Consider the following 25,000-nt stretch of genomic DNA (forward strand, 5'->3'; position numbering starts at 1 on the left):
ATTTGTCCTTGAGAAATGTACATTATTTATGGCAGTACAGTCAGATTTCATTTTAATGCATTAAAAATTTGGACTTTCTTTTGCCATTATTAATTCGTATAGATAATAATCAATAATCAAATAATAAATAATAATGGCTCTTAAAATGTAAAATTGGTTGTCCTTTATCGTTTATATGATCCTTTTTGATTTTAATTAATAATGAATTTATTAATGATTGTTGCAATTAGTATTTTAATAAAGTAATACTACACATATTCAATCTAAAAATTTTGAATATGTAAAATTTCATACATGTTGATGACGTAACATAATTTACAAAATTACTACTAAATAACGTCCATTAATTAAAGACAGAATCATAAAAGTTTGGCAAAAGAAAGTTGCACATTAACTCGGCAGTTTTGGATCAGTTCAGTTACTTAGATTAAAGTATAATGCATTGAGCAGATTATTCTGAGTAACTAAACTTTGCTGTTTAGGAGTAAAGTGTAATTGAGAACGCTTAGACGGCAACAAAAAATAATGAAGTACTTTTTATCCCTTTTTTTGCTTTTACCATGAGCACTTTAAACATTTAAAAACATAACAATGAAATCGTATCCTAATATTTAGAAATTTGTTTCAAATATCCGCGTTAGTATTATGAAACATAAAATTAATATACATATAATATTATATATGTATATATAATATATATAACATTATATATATTATATATTATTATATAATATTATATAATATATATTATATATTAATATATATATATTATTATATAATATTATATAATATATATTATATATTAATATATATATATTATTATATAATATTATATACATATATAATATATATAGTATAAAGTTTTATGCATGTAACTTACTGAATCTCACTGTATACTTCCTATTGCAACAAAAATTTGGAATACCATCCAGCACTCTAAACACGATACTCCTGTTATATATGTATATACAGCAGCATTGTGCGGTATTGACGCATGCATTTCACCAGGTGGGGTCCAGCCACACGGCGATCACATAACCACTTATAACAGATACACAATCAGTCAGATAGGCCTTGACGAGCGACGGTAGCTAATCACTGTCAAGGTCACTTCCCGAAGGTCATTTGTTTTCTCGGGATATTCGCCTCCGTTTTGCCTGCTCTGTTGCTTCAGCTGTTACTAAAACAATGTTCCCGCTGTACGAGGTGTCTTCAATTAAAATGGTATGTGAAATGTATAATTTATAAACAATAATGCGATAAATATTTATTAATATAAGAAGTATATATATTATGTTTAAATATAAGTTTATATGTAGTGGTATCAAATATATTGAAGCATATTGAACATCTATTATTTCACTAATCATAAATTGTGTTTATAATGTACATAAACTTTACATACCAGCACCACTTCGAGTTTTTCGTCTAGTAATATCTTCTGTAGATCTAGATGCACCCCTTGTATTGCTTGCTGGTGTTGCCAGTGGCGAAGCTGTGTTCTGTCGAACAGATCTCCTTGTTGTTACTTCTCCTAAGGATTCATTATTGGATACGGATGTACCACGTAGCCTTTCCTTTCCAGCGGTAACTACCGTAGTTGTATTCGGTTGTTTGGTGGTTAACAAACGGCTCTCTCTTTGCACTCTATTACTGGCATTGAAATTTGATATATTACTGGAATTAATTTGACTGCCAGAAACAGTTGTGCTTGTATTTGTTCTAAAATAACAAAAATTTATTTACGTAGCGGGGCTCTCAAATCTCTGACATATTCAGATATGCACTGCTGCTAAAAGAATGCTGAACCGATGTTGCTTACTTTTGATCTTTAGACTTTGGAGAGGCAGCGGATGTTTCGTCTGATAATCGCATTCTTGCTTTTCCTACAGATTCAATCAATGGCTCATCATCAGACGAATCTACTTCTACCACAATGGGACCTAAAAATACAAAAATTTTTGTATCAAAATATTCAGGCCCGATTTCAAAATAATATTTATAAACATTTATTTATAAACAAAGTTATTATAGACATTTATGCAAATATGCATTTATATAAATACAAATATATACAAAAAATTATATGTATAATCAAAACAGCTTCAGTGATTCAGCGTGAAACAAGTTAGAATGATCAATTGTCAGTAACACCTTTATTACCCTGTTTTTGGCAGTCTTTGTTATTTTATAGATCAATATAAACAAACAAACACATATCTAATATCTAAAGAAATTTTCTTATATATACATAGTGTTCCATGTAATTTTATCACCTGAAATATTTGCTTTGGTTTCAAAATCTTAAAAAATGTTTTGCAGGAGACGATAAATGGCGAAGACTGTTTTATTTTAGGTGGAAATATCTCAGAGATATTAAGATCATTCTTATTTGTATGTCTCATAGCACCTGTTAAGACGAGTTCAACGATCTAAGAGGTGCATTGAAGTTACAAACAGTAACCATTAAAGATTCAAATTGTTTAATAATTTATATGTTGGTTTGCCAACTAGTAATTCCTTTTATCTTGTCTCGTTCTCGCCCTAAAAACTTTTTTTTATTTATTTTTCTTTTTTTAATTGTAGTAACTATTGAAAATTTATTCATTCTTTTTATATTCTATAAAAGATTAAATATTTACTTGGGCCTGGTTACTGCCCGTTTAGTAACCAGATTTACATACATCAAAATAGCTGAACAACTTTCAACTGTGTCCATTTTGAACACCTTCCCAAGAAATGAGAGAAATATCTTGAAATACTTTGTAGAATAGGTCATTGAACTCACTTTAAAAACTGTTATCAGGTACTGATAAAAAAAGATAAACATCCATTTAAAAAGATGGAGATGACCTTAATATGTTCTTAGTATGTTCTTGACCACCTAAAATGAAAATCTTTGCATCACATGATAATCCCTACAAAACCATACGCCTTTCATAGGAAAAATGTTTTCATAACTCTAAAAATAGTGATGTTGTAGGTAATAAAGTTACATGACATACTTCGTACATAATATACCAATATAGGAGATAACATTACTAAATTACTGAATAGCAATATAAAGTAAGTAATATAAGATAAACACCTTTTTTAGCCTTGGCCAATATATTGAATCCTTTCTTTGACTGTTCTTCTTTGACAGGTACTTGTTTCTTTAAAGCAGCTTCATCAACACCCATACAAGCTTTTATAAGTTCTGCAGCATTCTCTGAACATTTTCGTTTTCCTGGCCTTGGTTGTGGATCATCAGCAGTGCTAGATGCTACAGAACTTTCACTTTCTTGGCGCTTCCTTTTCCCAACTTTTATTGTCGTATTAGGAGATAATTTAGATACTCCTAATTTAGGACTTGCTTTAGCATATGGTGATATACTGCGTCTCTCCTCTAATTTATTAGGACCATGAGGACTACTTTTTGGAGTTTTTACAATATCAGGACTGTTCAATTTCTGGGATCTAGTTCTTAAAGATCTTTTTTCATTAGTGTCATTTGGTATTTCTATCAGAAGTTGCTCCAGCAATGACTTTGGTGGTCTTTTAACATAATCATCCGCATTATTTGAAGTTAATCTTTCTACAAATTGTGTTTCATCATTGTCTTCTATACATATAACATCCTGTCGTCCTTCCAATTCTTGTTTTCTCCTACGTTTCCTTTTGACATGTTCAACATCACTGGAATCCACTTCTGGATTTTGTGCAGCTGGGCTTGGAGTCTCATCTCTTTGTAAAACTACTGGATTGGAGTACGTATACAGTGGTGGGGTAATTCTAATTGGCTGAGGATCTTCATCAAGAGGCGATTGAATACCTATGTTTATATCACTCGCATCATTTACAATTTTCTTAACCAAATCATCTGCAACTTTTTGAAGATTCATAGAAGGCTCTCTAACAGATATTTGTTGATGACTTTGTACATTCGATTTTTGGTTTTGATCGGAACATTGTTCTAACTTAACAGGTGTTGCGTTTAAAGAAATGTTGCAGCTTTTCGTACTATCTGATCGATCATTTTGCCTTGTATCATCAACTTTTTCATTGACATTAGATTCTACTTTGATTTCAGAACTAAAACTCTGACTACTGGAACATGAGTTATCTACCACCACATTAGCCTCATTTGTAATTGTAGTATCGAGTTTTTCTGTCTTTACCTTATTATAAGCAACATGATTTTGTATTACAGGCACACCATTATTATTTTGTCCATGAGGTTCATCATTTAATCTAATTGCACTATTACCATCTATGACTGTCTTTACATTATCTTCAGATACACTTTCTGGGGCTCTTGACACTTCATGTTTAATGTTCGTCTTACCCTGATCATGCTGGTTGATAGAAGGTTCTAATTTAACGCTACAACTGTCTTTTTCAGAAAAGTCATTTGTTTGTTGCTGTGCGCATTGCAATAAGTTATCACTACTATCCACAGTACTGGGTACAGAAGTAGTCACAATAGTCACAGATCCTGTCACTAGAGGGCTGGATACACTTTTATCAGTCACTTCTAAACTAGGAATCAAGTCACTATGACCACCAGTTCTCTGTGTTGTTGAAGTTGAGTTTTCACTAGATATATTTTTCATGTCATGTTCACTGGAATTTGATATATTGCGATTTAAATGATTTTCAAGATAACTCGCTACAGACACAGGACTTAACCTTTGCGGGCCACTGGACTTTAGAAGTTCCGAATGGGAATTTGAACACATATCACTACTACTAGTTGAGGAAGGCACGTTCTTATTGGTGATTGGTAGGGAAGATTCCCCTTGAACAGCAGTTTTTGCACTGTTTTGTGTTACTGATTCAGACGCTGGCCTATGCAAAGGAGATTCCCCTTGATTTGGTGATTTCTCTGACAAAGCATCCATTGACTCAATACCTGAATCTTCACCACCTCCTCCACTGCTGACTCTCTCTACATTTGCATCTACCCCAATTGCAATTGGAACTGTAGTTTCAAGTAATTTTTGCTTAACTTTCGCTTCTGTTACATTAATTTCTCCGACTGGTAAAGTTGGCTTGCTGGAAGGTACATCAACACTTTGGGATCTGGGCACTTGGTCCACTGAATTTCCTATTGCTGAACTTTGTGTATTTTTCAGTAAACTAATTCTTTGCACATTATCAATCTTATTTTCCACTGTGGATCGGTCAGGTTGTTTTATATGATTTTGAATCACTTTCTTATGACCAAAATGCTCTATTTTATTATGTCTGTTAATGGTAGCATTTGCATCACTTTTTGAAACCATATGGTGTTTTAATTTTTGATTGATTTGACTTTTTGCCATAATATTACAATTTGTTTTGCAATTATCCATTTCTGTTTTACTTTTTCCAGAAATAATCCTATTTACAGTTGACTGTGTATTTTTAATAGCAGTTTCTACATGTGTAGATACTTTGCCTTCAATATTAGTAGATGGATTTGAATCATTCTGTGTAGATATAGTTGGAGGTACTAACCCAGAATTTTCATTCTCAAATGATGAATTGCTAGTAGATTTTGTATTTATATTCGTGCTTGTATTTGTATTCGTGTTTGTATTTGGAACTGTACTGGCGGAGGAACATTCAGAAATGGTCTTCTGACTGTTAAAATGTGTAGCCTCTGCATCTTGAGATTCTGTAACATGTATCAAAAAATAATTAATTGTATGTATTTAATAGATAATATTAAATCAGTATATTTTAATTCATACACAAAATAAAATCATCAAATTTACCTCCTAAATGCAGATCTTTTTCATCCATTAAACTTAATCTTCTTCGTTTTTCTTGATTAATTAAATCCTTCTTTACACCATTTACTTCTGTTAATCGTGAAGCAACAGCATTCAAGGTATTTTTTTCAATGACGGATCGAGTAATTTCACTGTCGCTCGTTCTTCTGATTTCCCCTACTTTCTTAACAGTATTGAAATCATTGCTGGCTAAAAGTGTATCAGTTTTTCTTACAGATTGGCTTGAATCACCTTTATAATTAAGTTTTCTCCATTTTGCTTGGTTATCCAAAATTCTGCCACCAGACAATAAATTTTGTTCACGATGTAAACCATCTCCTGATTCCGATTTCTTTTTAGAATCTCTTCTTTTAGTTTTTCCTATAAAAAAGGAAATAACATTAGAAAATTAGTAATTTAAGTACTAAAGAATAGTAATGTTTATTATTTATATTGCATTAATTTTATTATTTTTAATTTTATTATATTATATAATGTTTATTATTTGATATTACGAAATGTCATGAAACATAGAAGAAAATTTGTACAATAAAAACATTATATATATATATATGTATATATATATACACATATATCTTACCTCCACCTATTTTATGCTCTTGTATGTGATTTTGAACATCTAATTCAACTTGAGCTTTTGTTAAAGATTGTTGTGTGTTCAATGGCTGGTTCAAAATAGTAGTTTTATGTTTTGAAGGGGATGGTATTCGACTGTTTAACGGTATATCATCGACATCACTACTTTTACTTGAACTCGGTTTCGTAACACCAGTTTGCACGCGTACAACATCCATGGGTAATTCTTGTTTTAAGGCATTAGGTTTTGATACAACTGTTTGCAGTATATTATTTACTTTGCTAATAGAATTGGTGCTATTGATCATCGTGGAATTAGATAAAGGTAATTTAGATGCGGATGAAGTACCTATAATCATGCTTAAAGATTTCTTTTGCAACAACTTGTTCCCATCTATACATTCTTTCATTTTTTTCAATTTCCCCCGCCTTTTTATGTTAGTCGGATCAGATTCACCGTCTTTCAACGATTTCTTTTCCTTTTTCCTGATTTGTACTACTGAAGCATTACGTCCTCTTAAAGAAATATGTAACGGAGGCACTCTTGGTTCATCACCAGTCCCTGAGTTGGGAATACCAGTGCTAAACATTTTATTTACCGATTTATCGGCTTTCCTAATCGGTGGTGTGTTTACAAACGAAACATCAACTTTATAAGCTGGTGTAACAGGCTCAGACTTTTCTAACTTTAGCCTTAGTTTGATTTTTTCTCCAGGCATTGGACTTTGTGCGGTCTCTCTGTTAGATTTTATTCTACTATGTTTCAAACTTCCTTCACTGGCAGTAGATTTCACTGTGGTTTCGGAATCCGATTGATCCGTATTTGTTGTTGTATCATTTCTTCTTGAGAAATTACTGTCTGCATCATCGTCGGAAAATATGGAATTTGATCGGTCATTCGATGGCGACGGAAAGGAAAAGAAATCATCTTGGTTGTCTACTGCACTCTCTGGTTCTGAATCCGAACTCTCACTAGGCATTGGTTCCAAATGCCCGGTTAAAGGGTTGATAAGAAACTGTCGTATTTTACCAGTCGACGTATATTCTGGTTCAGGCGTCTCTTCTTTAGGCTTAGGAGATTCGGATGTTTCAACCTTGGTAGCAGGCGAGGTGACATTACTATTAGAAACATGATTAGCATGAGATCCACATTGAGAAAAGGCACCTGAAACCTGATTCGTACTTGGCAGGCGAGTAGTATTAACCTGAGCACCTTGTGGAATAGAGTTATTTTGTGCGTTCCACGTGGTCCCATTAGCATTACTAGTTGTTGCCTGATAATTTCTGCTTAAAATATTTTGACTTTGTCCGTAACGAAAATCAGTCGTGGCGTTAGTGTTAACATTAATATTTTTAAGTTGATTATGATGTAATTGTTGCTGCACATTCATTACTTGATTTTGTTGCCCTAAATGGGACTGTGGTGGAACCTGCTGTCGCGAATAAGGAGGGGGGGTTTGCTGACGCTGATTATTTAAGTAACTTAGCCGTTGTTGTGGAACATTCATGCCTACTGACGAGTGCTGCATCAATTGTTGTTGTTGTAAAAGTGGTTGACTGGGCACGGGTGTAGATTGTAACGATGTATTTACATTTTGCGGTTGTACCAAAGATTGCTGTTGATTTGAAATCTGTTGTGTAAGCAGATGCGGAGCATTCATGTTTTGTTGATTCAACTGTTGCTGTTGTTGAGTTAGAACTTGATGTTGCTGCTGTTGCTGAAGTAGCAACTGCCGCTGTTGCAATGGTGTTCGAATTTGCTGTCCATTTACCGGATGTCTAATTGGCAGTTGACCTTGTAATTGTACTTGCGAAGGTCTATAAGCCAATTCTTGTCTAATGGGAAACTTTTGCTGTATTTGTACTTGTGCATGCAATGGTGATGCAGATTGCTGTATTTGTCCACTAGCAGAAGCTTGATGTATTGCTTGCTGTGCTATATTTTGCGCAGCGCCACTAATTACATTAACTGGATGTTGTTGAGGAATAGTTGAAGGTTGATTAGCGTTAACAGTCGCAAATGCAGATGTAGAAGATTGGGACAAATCAGGAATGACTGTTGTTCCTCCAATAAGATCCTCTGTTCTAAGAGAATCTAAATTCGGTGGTGATTCGCTAGGTGAAGATAGATCTTTTCTTCTAACTGTCGGCTTTTTAGTGGGTCTCATACGATTAGTAAGTCCAGAATTATCGATAACTGGCTGTAAAATTTTTTGGCCAGGTATCACGTTGTTTGGATGCGAGGCAGCATCGTTTTGTAAAAGATTTACAAGAAGTGGACTGGATAAAGCAACTTGATTTCCATTACCATTTGAATTCCCTGCCAGATTATTACTGTTTGGTGACAGACTAGATGTGGTGGTAATTGGAGACTTGTACTGATTCGTTAACTGACCAACTGGTGCAACTGATTGAGTAGTAGTATGACCAGCAGTTAATGTTGTTACTGTCGCCAAATTCTCTTGAGCAGGATAAGGCGGTGGTGGCTGTACATGATGTTTAAATTGCATTGCATTTTTAATCGTTGTCGCTTGTGATTCACGACTATGTATCGCTTGGGCAGCATGTGTCATACTGGCAAATGGGAATGGACCATTATAATTATTCCTAGGTGAAGCACTGGGATTAGTTACTGATTGATTTCCAGAGACACCAACGTTGCTATTGCCTGATGCTGACTGTACAGATTTTGCAAGGAAAGGTGGAATAGGATCACAGTCTGTAGGTGCAACTACATTTGGAGAACGAAACTGTGGTGCTTTTTCTGACGATGTGCCTAAAATAATATAATAAATATTAAAAGGAAAAATGTCTTAATTTTATAAAATATATAAAAAGCATACCAGCTGCAATTAGTTGAGCCACATTGCGTAATGCTGAAGAAATGCTAGATGTATTACTTGGACCAGGTAAAGCTGTTGGAGGTTCACTGTCCACATTAGTTGTATTACTAGTGGATTCATTTTGAGATTTGGCACCACTGTCTTGTGAAGGTCCTGAACGTAATACAATTTCCTGTGCCTCTCCACTAAAGCGATTGGCTATCCTCAATGATATTACCTATTATACAATTCATAGTTTACATACTTTGTACATTTAGTTAAATTTCTTCAACTTTTATCCTTGGAGTACAAATAGCAGGAACCAATGGCTGGATCAAATGCAACTATTAATTATGTATTAAATGTATAATACTGTTGTAGAAGACATGAAAAGACATTAAGAATATAAATTATAAGTAAATAACATTCTTGTTTGATATTTCTAATATATAAAATTGTAATATTCTGAAAAAATGTTCAATTACAGATATAATTGTTGCAATTATTGCACGCAGAATTATATTTATTATCATTTTTAATACAAATCATTTCCAAGGTCACCTTCATTACATTTATCATACTTTTTTGAAAAATACAATCTTATATATTTCAAAAATTTAATAGCACTTCTTTCAATGTTCCCAGTTAATAGAGTATTTGCCATTTCTTATAAAAAAAAATGAAAGTACTGAGACAATTTTTTCTAGTAGAAAATACAAGTAATCCAAATGTTATAATATCTATATCCTAGGACTTTGTTAACTCAGCCACTGGCATACAACTATATATACAAATTGATTCATATTAAATAACAGATATTACCTGATCTCCTTCAACCTGCACTGAAAGAATTCCAAGTTGTGTGAGGGTTGAAGAACCCTGAGCTGCCAATTCTCGAAGACGTAATGCAGCTTCTCTGGGTATTGAAAATGTGACTCTGACAGAATTCCATGGCTCTACCTTGTTTACTCTTAAACCATCTCCTTTGTCTATAAATCATTAAATGTCATACATTGTACTGCTATATACTTTGTTCAATATTAATGGTATTTCTAAATTTAAAATTAAAAACTGTCATCTATAAAAATTACCTTTGCAAAGCAAAGATTTAAGATGGTCAACAATGATTTTAAATTTGTGTGGAAATTCTGGATCTTCTAAATTACCTTCACACGTTACAACTGTTTGAATTAGATCACCATCACTATCAGCCGCCATGACTACAATATATACAAATTTATAACCTAATTATATATGCACATACAAATATAAATAAAATTCACTTCAAGTTTTATAAACAAGTTTATTATCATAATTAGAAAGAGAAGGAGGGGTATGGAAAAACAGAAAAAGAAGAATTTAAAAGTATTACATTTTCCTATAATAAAGAATTAACGTGTGTTATTATATTTTGATATTAATTGAATGAAAAAAACAATTGTATTTAAGAAAAAGATAAACATTATTAAGTTACATAAAATTATACAGTACAAAATACATAATTTCATATAATCTGTTATACTTACCAACCACAAATCACATAACTACCCAGAGAGGTTACAAACGCCTCAGGGTATCACTACAATATGTGGTGATAAGATGTTTGACTGTCGGTTTCAAACCGACAACTCCAAACCACTCCAGCACTAATAAATATGCTTATTGTTTCTATAAGATAAAATAATGTACTTTTATCAGACAAAGTTAAATAATAATTTATTTAATTTATTTTGTAATATAACTGTGTTTAAACAATTTAGAAATATAAAATATTATCAAAAATGTCAATTTGTAATATCATAAGTCTACCTTGACATAACAAAATAAATTATTTCATATCTATATATAGTATGGCATGGCATATGTAACTTACACATTATAATGTAAAAATTGTCCAATATGTAATTTAATTTGGAAATTATAAATTATTTATCAATAGTTACATAAACTTTTGAAATATATGTCATTATTAATTTTTCATTATTAATTTTTTTATGAAAAGTTTTTATTTCATTAAATTTTATTAATATATTGCTTATATAACTTTACCCATTATGTATGGAATTGCATTAAAGTGGAAATAATACATATATGATTATAATCTGAAAGTAACAAATAAATAAATTAATTAATTTTCAATTAATTGGAGTCAATTATAAATTACTACAATGTGTAATAGAAGTTACAACAATTTATAGTCATTAATATATATAAATATGAAAATTAATTTCAAATTATAACTCTTACAAAATAAAATCATAATGAAACTGCAGAAGCACATGTTAAATTAAGATACTAATATACATATATATTATAATACTAATATATTAATTATAAATATAAGAAAATAAAAATAATTTGAAATATATAAAATATATTAAAAATATTCTTAAAATAGATATTATTATTAGTATTGGTTATTTAATACAATTTCGTTTTGTTATGTCAACAAATGACAAATTATAATACATATTTATAATATATATTTATACAAATGACTGTAACAAAATTACAAAAAGGAAAAAATTTTATAAATATTCATGCAAAAATATCTAAAAATGGATAAATTAAATCAAGTTTGGCCAAATGTATGGGAATAATAAGGGAAAGATTGAGTATAATATCAAAAACAACGAATAAAAATGTAAAATTGACAAGTCGAAACAAAACAGGAACGAAAACATAGTGCATAAACAAAAAGTGAGGCCAATGAGCATTACTAGGTTATAATTTGATCACGATTTTTGTCAAATTATAGAGATTAACGAAGAAAATACAAAGCTACCATCAATTGCACTATCGATATTTACCGAATCGACAAACATACGATGAAACATAAACGATTTTGAATCAAATTTTACTACTCACGAACTGCAATTAAAATCTTTTGGGCCACAAGACAGGGGCACAACTTCTATGTGGAAGAAAATAGGTTATAGAATATTTTTTTCAACCAGACATAAAATGTAAATTGTCGCGCTAATCGGAATTTTGTATTCTGGTGAGAAATTAGCTGATTTTGGCAATTTTCATAACGTTTTTTGACAAAATAAGGCATACTGAGCACTAGATATCGGGGGGCCACCATTTTGTCCGTCGGGGGAGGTGTACGTGAAGTGGGCTCAAGCATGCTCAAGATAGACCGTCAAAAATCTGAACATTTTTATTTTGCAGCTTTCTTCTATACCTCGTAATTGCATATGCTTACCGAAAACAAAGTTAAAATTCGATAATGATTAGTATGATAGCCAACGAGCCTCACTTCAGTCTTTGCACAGAACGATTTCATACCGTATGAACACAAGAAAATTTTAACGTTACCCCATTTCTTTCCAACTTCGTGCGGGATTTCTCGCGTTGAAAATGCACGGAGCCACACCACAAGAGCACTAATTTTAATCTAAAATATACCGCGCAAGTCCTACTTCACTTTCTGCACATAGCGCGCGGTAGAAATCACGAAAAAACTCGACATAATCGGTAATATAAAGGGACAAGTCATAAAACGCCATGAACAATAACAAGGAGCCGCCATTTGCAATGCGAGCAACTGACATGCGCAAATCAATCGCGCGGAGCATACTGGGTATTTGTGAGGCGCCATCTTGCCAATCTTAACATTCGAGTTTCCTAACCTTTTATAGTTCCAAATTTATTGAATCTATTTATTTATTTATTATTGTATTTATCAGCCTCATATTTCTAGAAATCTAATACAATAAAATAATTTATATAGTTCTAATATGCGATAGGGAAAAGTATTTATTACAACTTCTAGTGTTGTATAAAATGAATTTTTGCTCTTATAAACAAATATATGATTAGCTTCAAAATTAATATTTTTGAAATAATAAATTATTAGATAGTTTTAATATTTTGAATATTTAACATGAGAAATAATCAGAATTATTTTATGTTTAAACAAAAATCACTAATCTGTTAAGCTTAATAAGAGTTAAGCAATTCAAGTTATATCTTGAATTATTATAAAAAAGAATGATAGAAAAAATAATTATATTCACATACCACAAACGATAGTTTAAATCAAATACACAATCTTTTATATATAAAAGACCTTAAATTTATTTAAAACATAGGAGTTTTAATATTATGTAATTATTTTGTATAACATTTATTTACTAAACTTGTATATAATTTCTTAAATAAGATTTCATTAATTCCATTACTATTTTATTAGTCTGCATTATATATATTTGTATTATAATTATGGATTGTAAGATTCCATAAGTCCAGCTTCATTCATTCTTTGCAATGATTTCATTGGATCATATGTTCTAGAACATAATAGAATATATTAATAAATGTATGAGAAATAGAAGCAAAATATTAAAACATTTAAGATGTTTCAATTACTTGTAAAATTCTTCAACTTTCCGTTCATATACATCAGAAACAAGTGTTTTCCATGCCAAACCAACAGTAGCACAAAGTACTGTCACTATCCCTAAACTTTTTTTAACTTTTGACACATGAAGATTACGAAGTTGAGGTTTTGGTAATCTTCCTTCTGACATCTGAAATATAATTTTTACATAGTAATATGTGTATTACATACATATTATGTAAATATAATTGTAAATATGTATTTTCTTTTACAAGCAAATATTTCTATATGATGGACATTTTAATAAACATTTTTACAATCTATTATTACCATAAATATTAACATTATTTTTCCATGATGTATTATTAGCAATTTTAATCAATATGATGTTGATTAATAAAATTTATGTATTAGATAATAACATATAATATTTAAAGAAAAGTATATTTTAGGATAGTGAAGCAGTCTCTTAACGTTTAACATATTATATTAAAATAGTTGAAACATCTATAGTTTAAAAGCAATCTTAGTACAGATATGAAACATATTACATAACATTCGATACCTTTCCTATTTACATAAAAATGGCAATTAATTTAATTGTAAAAATAAGCAAAGATCATTAAAGAAAAGATTGTTTACATACTTTAATAATGTAAAATTATACACTATTTCACTCAACTCCAAACTATATACGTATTATACTTTGAAGTAACGTCGATATTATATCAGCCGGAACCTCTTCGTAAACTGACAAACCGTGAACTATTAAACTGTAGATGTGTTCTGCAATCAATCCTTTATAACCCATGTGATTTTTAAATTTCAATTAAGTGAAACTTTTCTTATATAAACTAAAAAAGATATCTTTTATCGTAAAAAAAGCATTTGTTATCTTAAACTCAAAAATAAACCGAAATAACTGTGAATATAAACTTTGTATATATAATGAAATATTTTTTAAATATTATATAATATTCTTACTGTAAATTTATCATAAGATTGTTTAAAACGTAAAAGTATATATAAATATTTATCGTGATATCTTTTTTAATTGTATAATTTAACAATTTTTGGAAGTATATAGTTTGTTAAGTGTTTGGAAAGTAAATATTTTAAAATGTTTGTGACAAAATAAAAATAAAGACGGAATGAGTTTGCATAAGTATATTTTTTATAAAATTAAAGAAAATAATATACATGTTTCTATGAAAGGATCTAGTCCATAGACGAAGTACAGTATAGAGCTAATACTCAATGCATTTCTGTTATATGATTTAATGATTTCGTGATTCTTAACTTCACAAATTTATCACAAAATAAGATCAGAGAATTAACAGCAATAGAAATTAAAACTCCAGTGCATAATGAAATGCAATATGTTTACATAATCAAATTATATCGTGAAATATCTGCAAAATTTAAATGTTTTAAAAATGTACAAAATTTATTCATTGATTCACATATGTAGGATAAGTCTGATATGTAATACTTCTCCTTAGTCAACAGTAGTATGTATGTTGAACAAGGACATTTTACACCTTGTTTATACAAAATACAAGCTCTTTGGTATAACCACAGATAAGACTAAAATGGTAAAGAAGTTCATAGTTTACAGGCTTCCAAAACATGCGACACAAAAATAAATAGTGGATATCAAATCTACATCATACCTGGTTTATGCTTGTATTATTATTATTAAAGGTGGATGTGTGTGAAAGAAAAACGAGATCACTTAATTTACAGTACTAACAAAGAACATTATAATAATTAAGTATATTCGTTGGTGATGTGTCTTCTTTGATGGTTTAATTACCTTTGAACTTTGAAGTGTTAAGGAAAGATTAGTGACAATAACTCTCGCGTTTTATCTAATGTCAATATTTATTAAAAATGCAGTAAGCAGTAATAGTGATAGTTGACGAAGAGTTAAGTTATTGCGTAGGTATATAGTTACGACTACACTTGGACTGTCTCATTACATCTATATGAATAAAAAGCACAAGTGTCAAGGGTGAATTGTTTGATTTATTCGTAAGTTTGGATTATATCAAAGTGATGTTTCAATTTTTTCTAGCTCATAATGTTTTTTTGTTACTTTATAGTTAGATTTATAAAACTGTTTGTGAATATTATTTATGGACTAATTTTGTGGTACGTAATATAACAGTTTGTGTAATTTAATTTATGATATACTATTCCTTTCATAATATTTTTTGTTTACATCTGTACTATTCATCATTAAAAAAGTTCATCAAAAAATTTTTTTTTCTTTGTGCTATTTCATCATGTTATTAATATCTATAGATTCTGTAATCTGAAATTTTCTTGTTTGTTACTTTTTTAATATTTTGGAGATACCTATATATTTGCTTCTTATGTTTAACAGGTTCTTGTGACGACTGTGTAAAAACAGTCAGTCTTATATATTGCGATCATGGAACAAATGATTGCTCTGAGTACTCAAAATCCATTAACTTTATTAGTAAAGTTTGGGATGATGGCTTGGAATGATACTTGTGGCAATGAGAATTGTTCTGGACATGGAGAATGTCATAATGGTACTTGTTTATGTGAGGTAATATTTTAATTGTAATTAATTAAATTCATTATAATTAGATAATATTTAGTCCATTTCTTGTACTTTTGAATATAGTTTTTATGTTTTTTTCATAGATTCAGTTTGATGGACTAGAATGTCATGTTCCAAATTTAAGTTACTACATTGCATTCGCAACTATATTTTTTATGCTGGCATTTGTGTGTCTAATACAGCTTATTATGTGTATCATCGCAGAATGGCAGAAAATGAAAGCACCATCTTTTCTTAGAGCTTGTAGAGTCACAACACAAAAAGTTTTATACTTTATTGTATTTCTCGCATCATTGATAAGAGGAGCATATTTTACATCACCGGTAAATATTATACAAAATGTATTATTAAAGATCTTAAATCTTCTTTAAATACTGTTAAAATATTAAACTTATCTTTTGATAGACTGCGTTTAAAGAAGGATGGTCCAGAAGTTTATTATCTGCATATTATCCACTTGTTTTAAGTGGATCCTCTTTAATTGTTTGTTTCTGGGCTGAAGTATTTCACTTAAGAAATATGTCATGGGACAAACCACAGTTTCTTTCAAAATCATTCATAGGTTTTGCTGTGTTTAATGTATTAACATACTCCCTGCTTTTAGCAGAATTTATTGTTACTCAAATATATTCCCAAGAAGATCAGGTGAATTAAATAAAAATATATATAGTAGTGGAATTTTAACCACTTGCGCTAGAAAGACGTGCCACGCACGTCAAGATGCTTTTGTTCCAAAATCGCCACTGACATGTATACTACGTCGATAGGTATTTGTTGCAGAAATAAAAATAACGTGCGCTGCACGTCGGCTAACAGTCAGATCGTTCTTTTGTAATAATCTACCATACAGTAGTAGATTATTAACCCATTTGCATCATGGCTCTACTTAAGAGGACTGGCCCTATCCCCGCGCGCGGTCGGTCGTAGGTGCAGTAAATAACATCCGAATTCTTCATGGAGTTTATTGAAAATTTTACTGTTCAGAACGATTGGTAGACAATGATACTTCGCAAACATCGCATCTTACATTCTTTATAACAGAGGAAAAAAGAAAAAAATTGTTTATTTAAAAAAATAAGAAATAAGAAATTAAATCATATTATTTTTCGTGGAATTCTTTAAAATGGTCAATACAATAAACTGATATAGGCGAGATGCTGACAAACAGGTCAAACGTGAATTCTCGCATCTGAAGAATACTTAGCGACTGAAATAAGAAGCAGTCGCAACGCGCGTAATAATCCGCGCTTGGTGATAGAAGACAGTCGCAGCGCGCGGATTAATCCGCGCTTGGATGCAAATGGGTTAATAAATAAAATGCTATCGTTGCCGTGAGTATTTATTCATATCCGTATAAAATTCTTTATGTAAGACCCTACCAACGCGCTGAGATGCTGCTTAAAAGATTGCACTCGCAGACGCGGTGAGGTGACAAAGTAAAGCCTCACCGCGTGTTATATTGTAGCGCACGGCACGCGCAACCGTGAGTTCATTGGTAGCGCAAGTGGTTAATTATTTTTTAGTTCCTAGGTAATCTGTTACTACACTATCAGTAATTTTAATTCATTATACTCAAAATGATCTTTTTCAGAGCTTTTACACCCATGTCTTTAATGGTTGCTATGCAGTGCTCTTGTTTATTGTTGTGGTATTTTTCTTAATTTATGGAGTGGAAGTGTACTTTAAAGTAAGTTATTTGAAATTTTTATTATAAATAATGAATAAATAAGCATTCTATTAAAATGACTTTGTCTTAGATTCGAGGTGGTTTCTTGAATGATTATCAAAATAGTACAATTTTAAATAAACGTACAGTCTCTGATTTAAAAGTTAATGCTGAAGAACAAGTTACTGCAAAATTATTTGATCCAGTTCCAAGTACATCACAATTATCTCAAGTGCAAGAACAAATAAATATTTCTCAATTGCATCAGTCACGTGTAGGATTATTATCGCAAGCTTTCATGTTATTTATTATTGTTGGATTTTTGTGCAGTGAAACACTTAGCGAATTCTGGAAAGCAAAGTAAATATGAAGATAATGTCTTAATTGGATATAATTACATTCTTTTATACTTAATAATTGTTCATTACATATTTTTTATTACAGAGTTCCTTTATATAGTAGGAATTGTCATGATATTGTTTTCCGTATTATTGAAGTAGGCGTAATATTATGGTTTCCATGTGTGCTATGGAATTGTTTTAGGTTTGTATTGTGTATTATTCATTAATAAATAATATAATAATATAAAAGTATGTTGATATAAAATTCCATAGGCATGCTATTTTAATTTCTTGTTATTTTGATTATTATTTAAATATAATTATTTTTTCATTTCATTTTAGTCCTGAACAGCTGTGGATTTTAAATCCAAAGCGTCTTTTGAAACGATTAGATCATTCGAAATACATGAAAGAAATAGAATTACAAGATAAAAATGCAGAACAAGATACTGCACTTTTTTCGGATGGAACATCAATTAACAGCAAAGATTGTTGGATCTGTTACGATAGTGAAAGGCAAGATGCTGGTCCATTAATACAACCTTGTCAATGTAGAGGTGATGTGAGTGCAGTTCATCACAATTGTTTGCGCCGATGGTTGGTCGAGGTAAAATATAAAATATTTTCATTTTGTACAGATATACTCGTACTTATCATGTTATCATATGTGCACTATGCATTTCAGAGTTCTATAAATGCTGACAGTCTTACTTGCAAAGTATGTGGTACAAATTACAATGTTGAACATGCAAGTAAATTGGACTGGCAAAATGGTATAACTTCTCGTCATTGTTTGCAAACTATGGCCATTGTCACAACCATGTGTGGATCATCAGCTGCTGCTTGGACTCTCATTCAATTAGTAGAAGGTCCAATTATCAGAATGCTTGCAGCTGGTACTGCATTGTTGATTATGTATGTTTGTATAAGGTAAATTATTAATAATTATTGATATTTATGTTCATTGTACATGTATTGTTGTATATTATATTTATGAGAAAATTTATTTTTAGGTTTTTAAGCTTAAACACAGTTGTGGCATATCAACGTGCCAAAATTTCATCTTTAAATATTATTAGTTCTGATAGTAATGGAAATGCACATGTTTCAACTATTAGTCATACAGTTTGTGTAGACTTGGCAAAATCTGAAACAGCCACGATATAATCGATATTTGATCATTAATGATGTAAGGTATATTTTGTCTTTATTTGTAAGAAAATTTAGCAAACAAAGCTAGGAAAAAATTTTTGCAATTACATGCATGTAAAAAGTATGCAAAATTGCATATATCATACATTAAACATTTTTCTACCATTCTTTATCTAAGGATTAATGTTGGTAGTTATTTAACGAATTGTGGAAATCACGCAATAATCTATTACTCTTTTAACAATTAGATTCTCAAATATTTTTATGGTTTACAACTAGTCTGTTAATAAGTTACCATAAATTTAAATCTTATCTATTACATTCGGTTTTGGCAACAAATATATACTTTCATTATTCAAAACAATATTTTTAGAATGGAAATGAAAAAATAATTTTGAAAAGAGCATTCTTTTGTATAAAAATTATATATTGTATATTATTTAAGCAAAATAGTTTAGTTTTGAGTTTGCAAATATGTAACTTTAAATTTAGATTATAAATTGAGATGTGCAAAATGGTAATAGTTGAAATAAACATAATTTTGTAGAATGGAATGTTACCAGTATAAAAATAACGAGCACATATATCATTTTATATTGTTTTTGAAACTAATATGCTTTTTGGCGTAAGAGTGCAAAAACAAAATGTTTTCCTTTTACTGCAGCACTAAATGCACATAATTGGCTCAATGTTTATTGTGGAATGTTGTATGAAAAAATATATGCAATAATATATGCGATAGATCATTCTAATTATAAAAATTTGTTTATGACGTGAACGCGCAGTTTGCATACGTACTACATGTATGGTTTTATGAAATCCAGAAATATTATGAATAATGATAAATATTTTATAAATAATTTATTGACGCGTGACAGTTCCAAGTAAATAAAATACGAATTGTTTCCGCGATATATGAATTTCATGTTTGAAAATACTCGTATTTCATATGTCTCTTAGTTTTATAGGATGTATATATAGTATCATAATTAACAAGTGATATATATTTCCATTTCTTGGAAAGAAATATGTTATGTAATATTGTAATACTAACAATCATTCTTCGCTGCATTTTTTGTAGTAGTACAAAAATATTCTAATTTTAATAACTTATTATAAAGCTAACATGCTATTACACGCGGGGTAGTTTTACTAATAACTGTTAAAAGATATATTTGTAAGTGTTAATAATTAGTAATCCCTTGTTAAGTAATACTGATAAAAGTATCTGCTTAATGTAAAGTGTTGAAATATTGTGATCAAAAAATAACATTATCATATATATATTTTTGTTATAAATCGGCTAATGTAAGAAATTTATATTGAAAGTATATATTGTTTAAACAACTACATTATAAATTACCTTATATTATAAATATGTTTAAATTTAACTAATTTATTTTTCAAAATTCTAAAATTTAAAATTTTTTATACATGTTATCATTTCCATTGCCCTGCGGATGAAACTTAAGCATGTTGTTTTCTAATACATTATTTGATACAACTAAAAAAAAATACTATAGAAATGTAAAAAACTATAAGTAAACATTAATATCAGCACTATAAGTATATTCAGGTAGAGAAAAATAATAATAAGCGCGAAGATACAGACTGTACAATGTCCAAGTTGATTATTAAATAAAAAGGCCAAAATAAAATTACATTATTCATTGTTAATTTTATTGTTATGTTTACAATATTTAACAATGTTATGTACCAAATTAAAATACTGATTATTAAAAGATAAAGTAATTTTTGATCAATGAATGTGGAAGAGCAGATTATAATGAAGTGTCTGATTTTAGGAATGATTCTGAGTACCTTTTATTACTATATTATTTTTTAGATCATTATTTAGGTACGTATAAGGAATACATTTTACCAATTAAATTCAATATTTAATAATAAGTAATATAATTATAAATATACAGATATAACAGAATTTAAAATATCGTTTAATATGAACTACTAATTTTATATTTATATTCGTTTCCGACATTAGATCTGCTCTGACTGTGCAATAATATTACCTGTTGCCATGTGTAAGTGTAAATGTTTGCTCCAGGTTACTTCTTGAGACTGAGGTTCTGTATATTGATGGATAAATTTTAAATGCAGTTTTTTTTTGTTCAACCTACGCTGAAACACAGTATTCTATACAAAATATAATTTAAAAGTAATAAATAAAAATCACAAATTTTTTCTGAAGAGTAGTATTTTATGAAATAAAATAATAAAAGTTTTACCTGCGATGCCTGCAATTGCTTCTGAAGCAAAATATTTGACATCGACGTCACTGTCTGTATTGAGCTTATCAAGTACAGGTTTTACTTGAGCTTGTACAGCACACGGTTCAAGATAAGGTCCAATTTTTTGAAGAGTTTTAGCAACATTGAATCGTACATTAGCAACATTATCAGTGGCCATTCCTAAGACAGTTGGAAGCATCACCCTCGTTGTTATTTCTTGACCACATACTTCTGCCAATACCTAGGGAAAACGAATGATAGAAAAATTATAAATTACTATATAAAAAATGAAATAATTTACTTACATTGATGCAGAATAAACATGTCATTCTGTGAAGATAGTTTTGATCCCTTGACATCGCTAAAACCTTAGGTATTACAGTATTCTGTGCCCATTCAGGGCCGAATTTTTCTACCAGCTTTTTCAAGTTTAACGTAGCTGCCTCTCTGATGGCATAAACGTGATCTACTAACCAAGTCATACATAAGGAATTTAGTTTTTCATCAAAGAATTCTACCCCAAGTTGTCCAGCTAGCAATGGCATGTATCTAGGACATATAAATAAATAAATAAATAAATAAATAAATATATATGTACATTACATTTTACATTATATAAAAAAAGTTTAATTTAAATAATTTCTATATTAACGTCATAATATATTTGAAAAATTCTTACTCTATGATGGCATATCTTACACGCCATTTCGAATCTTCGGCTAATTCTACAATAGCTGGTAGAAGAGATTGTGAAAGTTGTTGTATGCCAATAACTTCGTTAACACATTCTAAATTGCTGATAATATTTAAGCGAACTTCTGAACATTCATCTCTGAGTTGTGATAAAAATAATGGTAACAAATATTCGATTGTACTGCAAATTTAAGAAATTTAGTATTATTATTATATTATTTCAAACATATTTATATAATTAAATAAATATATATTTATTTACTTGTATTTTCCAAGTATTGGACTAAGACCCATTATAACACTCGCCAAAGCTGATTTTACATGTTGGTTTGGATCTGATACAAGTTCTTTAACTATTGGTAATATTTGTGTCATAATGATAGATTCTAGACTGGATTTATCGAGATTCTGGCAAAAGTCGCGCACTTTGTCAGCTGCTGCAGCTCGAACTTCAGCTTCGATATCTTTTAGTAGTACTTGAAATGCTGGTACAAGATCTGTTTTTGTAATTTCTGGACCTACAGCTTTTTGAAGCTGTAAATAAAAATTGAAGTTGATTAAAATTAATCAAAATTAATATTATTTAAATATTTACTACAAATAAGAAAAATATGTAAAAATAGCTTACATCCGTGAATTTATCTGCGACCATATAACGTACACGCCACGACTGATCACTTGCACATTGTCTAAGTGTAGGCATAACTAATTGCTCTACATCTTCTTGTTGTAATAATGCTGCAATGCTAACACAAGCTTCAATTGCCAAGAGACGTACTGAATCCTATAAAATATGATGTAAATATTAATGATATGAATATTTTAAAATTAATAGAATAATTGTTTGTTATGTATTATCTTACTTGTTCATCTTGAGCCAAAATAACAAACATCGGAATTAAATCTGCCTTTACATATTCAATCTCCATAACTTTTGCAAATTCACCTAAATGTGAAGCAGCAGATCGTCGTGCCATTGGAGTGTCATCTTGACATAAGTTACGAAAGTGGTTTCGTAAACATGCTAAAAAACAAAAAGAAGAGGAAGACAATTTATATTTATATAAGGAAATAGACAACAAATCTTTTTATATTTCCTAAAATCTAAATGATCTTTATGTTCTACCTTTAACTGATGGATTAACACGTTGGTAGCAGACACTAAATAAACCACATGCTGATGTTCTTGATGTAAACCAATCTCCTGTTGCCAAACGATGTATCAAAGGAACAAATTGCTCCTCCAAATTTGTTGAGCTATGTTGAGCAGCAATAGTTCTTAAAGACTCCACTGCTTTATCTCGAACTACAGTTTCTTCAACTGTTGCCAAACTCTCCAAAGGTTTCTGTATTAAAATAAATTTTTATTACAAAGTTTACTAATAATGAACTTTTTGTTAAGTATTATCTTAAATATCTAAAGTATAATCTTAAATGTCTCAAGTTAAATGTTATCTCTATTGTAATCAATTTCTTTTGTTTCAAGTATACAATGATAAAAATAATAATATGCTAGCAGTAATGTTCCAAAATAATTATCTATTATTTGAAACACTATATGCATATGCATAATTATGAAAAATGATTCTATCACAATGAAGAAAAGTTAACTGATTTAATATCTATTTACTGGATTAATTACTAACTTATATACTGTATACAGGCATCTTTTGTCTAAATATTATTATTAGTTTAGCTGTTGAATGAAAAATAGATAACGATATATACCAATAAACAATATACATATTCTGGACCTCCTACAAGAGGAGTAAATTGTCCAAGTTGTTCTGCCAAAGCTAGTAGGACTTCATCCTCATCATACATAGACTCAGTTAGAAATGGTATTAATTCGCTGCGTGTTCGTTCAATGCCTAATGCAAGGGCAATCGTAGATAATTTCTTTATTGAGTTCAGCCGTAACTGTAACAAGAAAAATTCCATAAATGTGCAGGTCAACCCTCTATGATTCACTCATTATCATCACCAATGCCTCCCTTTTTCAAGTAACAAATTATATCTCTCCAAATTGAAGTTTTGAATTTTCAAAGCTTTTAACGTGAGCATTGTTATACAAATAGATCATAATATTGAATGTATTGATATTGAAAAGAGAATATTTAGGATGACAAGAGACTAAAGAAATACTCTATCGAATTGTACGCTACCACTGTAGCCGCCTTGACACTCTGTTTTTTCCAGTGACTGCAGGCGATACAGCAAGTCTATTACTTTGCTATTATAAAATATAGATTTCGAGCATTTTTAGAATTACCTGTACATCTTCGTTTTTTAGTTCGTCGATCAAAACAGCTATCGGATAAAGACTGTCGTCCGTAGTAGAGTCGCTCGCTGCCATTTTGCTGCCGATCACACCAGAGCTTGGAAACTCCCGTGTGTTCAAGTAGTGTTCACATTACTGCGCCATCTGATGGTTGTTACTATTACAGAGAACTAGCGGCACATGTAAAATCTTTTCTTCGTCTTCTTCTTCTGCGAAAGAAAAATCTATTCTGTCGTATATTTTATCACGATTTACAGTAACGTTTGAATTATGTTTAGTGAATCAATTTACAATTACTTTATACTTTCAATGGGTTCGTATGTTTTAAAATAAAAAGGGTAAAAGAACCTTTTCTTTTTATTACGTGTCAAGAAGTTTGCATATTATTAATGACATTTATCTTCTATTGTATGGTCCTATCTTATAATTTTATTTTAAAGAAATAATAATATAGTGAATTACAAAACATAAAAGATAATAATTTTTATATGAATGTATGTTTGTACCATAATCAATTTTTTAA

General features: G+C 30.1%; 4 protein-coding genes across 22 annotated transcripts; 1 reads left to right on the forward strand and 3 right to left on the reverse strand.

Annotated features, from left to right (window-relative positions):
* Window positions 1–794: 794 nt before the first annotated feature.
* Window positions 795–12,704, reverse strand: LOC122568795. 14 transcript variants are annotated; one of them, XM_043728966.1, is made up of 12 exons: window positions 12,479–12,704; window positions 11,207–11,259; window positions 10,684–10,825; window positions 10,249–10,377; window positions 9,980–10,146; window positions 9,179–9,395; window positions 6,340–9,111; window positions 5,742–6,119; window positions 3,089–5,641; window positions 1,823–1,943; window positions 1,406–1,722; window positions 796–1,210 (listed from the first exon to the last, which is right to left on the reverse strand). In XM_043728966.1, the coding sequence occupies exons 4-12, from the start codon at window positions 10,373–10,375 to the stop codon at window positions 1,122–1,124; spliced, it is 6,741 nt and encodes a 2,246-aa protein (XP_043584901.1). In that variant the 5' UTR covers window positions 10,376–10,377; window positions 10,684–10,825; window positions 11,207–11,259; window positions 12,479–12,704; the 3' UTR covers window positions 796–1,121. The 14 variants fall into 14 exon arrangements, 12 of the variants coding, with proteins under 12 accessions (XP_043584906.1, XP_043584901.1, XP_043584900.1 ...); XM_043728965.1 differs by lacking the exons at window positions 11,207–11,259; window positions 12,479–12,704 and adding exons at window positions 12,026–12,071; window positions 12,218–12,471; XM_043728971.1 differs by lacking the exon at window positions 11,207–11,259 and having other exon boundaries at window positions 795–1,210; window positions 1,406–1,653.
* Window positions 12,705–13,273: 569 nt separating this feature from the next.
* LOC122568802 lies at window positions 13,274–14,300 on the reverse strand. The gene is made up of 3 exons (XM_043728986.1): window positions 14,149–14,300; window positions 13,532–13,692; window positions 13,274–13,452 (listed from the first exon to the last, which is right to left on the reverse strand). The coding sequence occupies exons 2-3, from the start codon at window positions 13,690–13,692 to the stop codon at window positions 13,383–13,385; spliced, it is 231 nt and encodes a 76-aa protein (XP_043584921.1). The 5' UTR covers window positions 14,149–14,300; the 3' UTR covers window positions 13,274–13,382.
* Window positions 14,301–15,168: 868 nt separating this feature from the next.
* LOC122568799 lies at window positions 15,169–20,915 on the forward strand. Of its 4 annotated transcripts, XM_043728980.1 has the most exons (11): window positions 15,169–15,536; window positions 15,608–15,656; window positions 15,892–16,080; window positions 16,179–16,418; window positions 16,501–16,740; window positions 17,687–17,782; window positions 17,853–18,121; window positions 18,206–18,304; window positions 18,445–18,709; window positions 18,788–19,032; window positions 19,116–20,915. In XM_043728980.1, exons 3-11 carry the CDS (start codon window positions 15,940–15,942, stop codon window positions 19,267–19,269), a joined length of 1,749 nt encoding a protein of 582 aa, XP_043584915.1. In that variant the 5' UTR covers window positions 15,169–15,536; window positions 15,608–15,656; window positions 15,892–15,939; the 3' UTR covers window positions 19,270–20,915. The 4 variants fall into 4 exon arrangements, with proteins under 4 accessions (XP_043584915.1, XP_043584914.1, XP_043584916.1 ...); XM_043728979.1 differs by lacking the exon at window positions 15,608–15,656; XM_043728981.1 differs by lacking the exon at window positions 15,608–15,656 and having other exon boundaries at window positions 15,169–15,443.
* Window positions 20,916–21,130: 215 nt separating this feature from the next.
* On the reverse strand, window positions 21,131–24,627 carry LOC122568798 (serine/threonine-protein phosphatase 2A 65 kDa regulatory subunit A alpha isoform). 3 transcript variants are annotated; one of them, XM_043728976.1, is made up of 10 exons: window positions 24,469–24,627; window positions 23,925–24,116; window positions 23,323–23,542; window positions 23,060–23,220; window positions 22,825–22,980; window positions 22,459–22,730; window positions 22,183–22,377; window positions 21,809–22,052; window positions 21,501–21,744; window positions 21,131–21,388 (listed from the first exon to the last, which is right to left on the reverse strand). In XM_043728976.1, the coding sequence occupies exons 1-10, from the start codon at window positions 24,550–24,552 to the stop codon at window positions 21,384–21,386; spliced, it is 1,773 nt and encodes a 590-aa protein (XP_043584911.1). In that variant the 5' UTR covers window positions 24,553–24,627; the 3' UTR covers window positions 21,131–21,383. The 3 variants fall into 3 exon arrangements, with proteins under 3 accessions (XP_043584911.1, XP_043584912.1, XP_043584910.1); XM_043728977.1 differs by having other exon boundaries at window positions 21,131–21,393; XM_043728975.1 differs by having other exon boundaries at window positions 21,131–21,408.
* Between the last annotated feature and the right edge of the window lie 373 nt (window positions 24,628–25,000).

Source organism: Bombus pyrosoma, linkage group LG6 (genome assembly GCF_014825855.1).
Source record: "Bombus pyrosoma isolate SC7728 linkage group LG6, ASM1482585v1, whole genome shotgun sequence".
Taxonomy (NCBI): Eukaryota; Metazoa; Arthropoda; class Insecta; order Hymenoptera; family Apidae; genus Bombus; species Bombus pyrosoma.

Coding starts and splice junctions, on each gene's coding strand:
- LOC122568798 (XM_043728975.1), bottom strand. CDS start 24,552: ATGGCAGCGAGCGACTCTACTACGGACGACAGTCTTTATCCGATAGCT. Junction 23,543..23,924: donor AATATGTATATTGTTTATTG/GTATATATCGTT, acceptor ATTTTAATACAG/AAACCTTTGGAGAGTTTGGC. Junction 22,981..23,059: donor TTTTGGCTCAAGATGAACAA/GTAAGATAATAC, acceptor CATATTTTATAG/GATTCAGTACGTCTCTTGGC.
- LOC122568795 (XM_043728968.1), bottom strand. CDS start 10,375: ATGGCGGCTGATAGTGATGGTGATCTAATTCAAACAGTTGTAACGTGT. Junction 5,642..5,741: donor AAAAGATCTGCATTTAGGAG/GTAAATTTGATG, acceptor TACATGTTACAG/AATCTCAAGATGCAGAGGCT. Junction 1,723..1,822: donor CCAAAGTCTAAAGATCAAAA/GTAAGCAACATC, acceptor TTGTTATTTTAG/AACAAATACAAGCACAACTG.
- LOC122568802 (XM_043728986.1), bottom strand. CDS start 13,692: ATGTCAGAAGGAAGATTACCAAAACCTCAACTTCGTAATCTTCATGTG. Junction 13,453..13,531: donor AAAGTTGAAGAATTTTACAA/GTAATTGAAACA, acceptor ATTATGTTCTAG/AACATATGATCCAATGAAAT.
- LOC122568799 (XM_043728980.1), top strand. CDS start 15,940: ATGGAACAAATGATTGCTCTGAGTACTCAAAATCCATTAACTTTATTA. Junction 16,081..16,178: donor ATGGTACTTGTTTATGTGAG/GTAATATTTTAA, acceptor TTTTTTTCATAG/ATTCAGTTTGATGGACTAGA. Junction 16,419..16,500: donor GAGCATATTTTACATCACCG/GTAAATATTATA, acceptor ATCTTTTGATAG/ACTGCGTTTAAAGAAGGATG.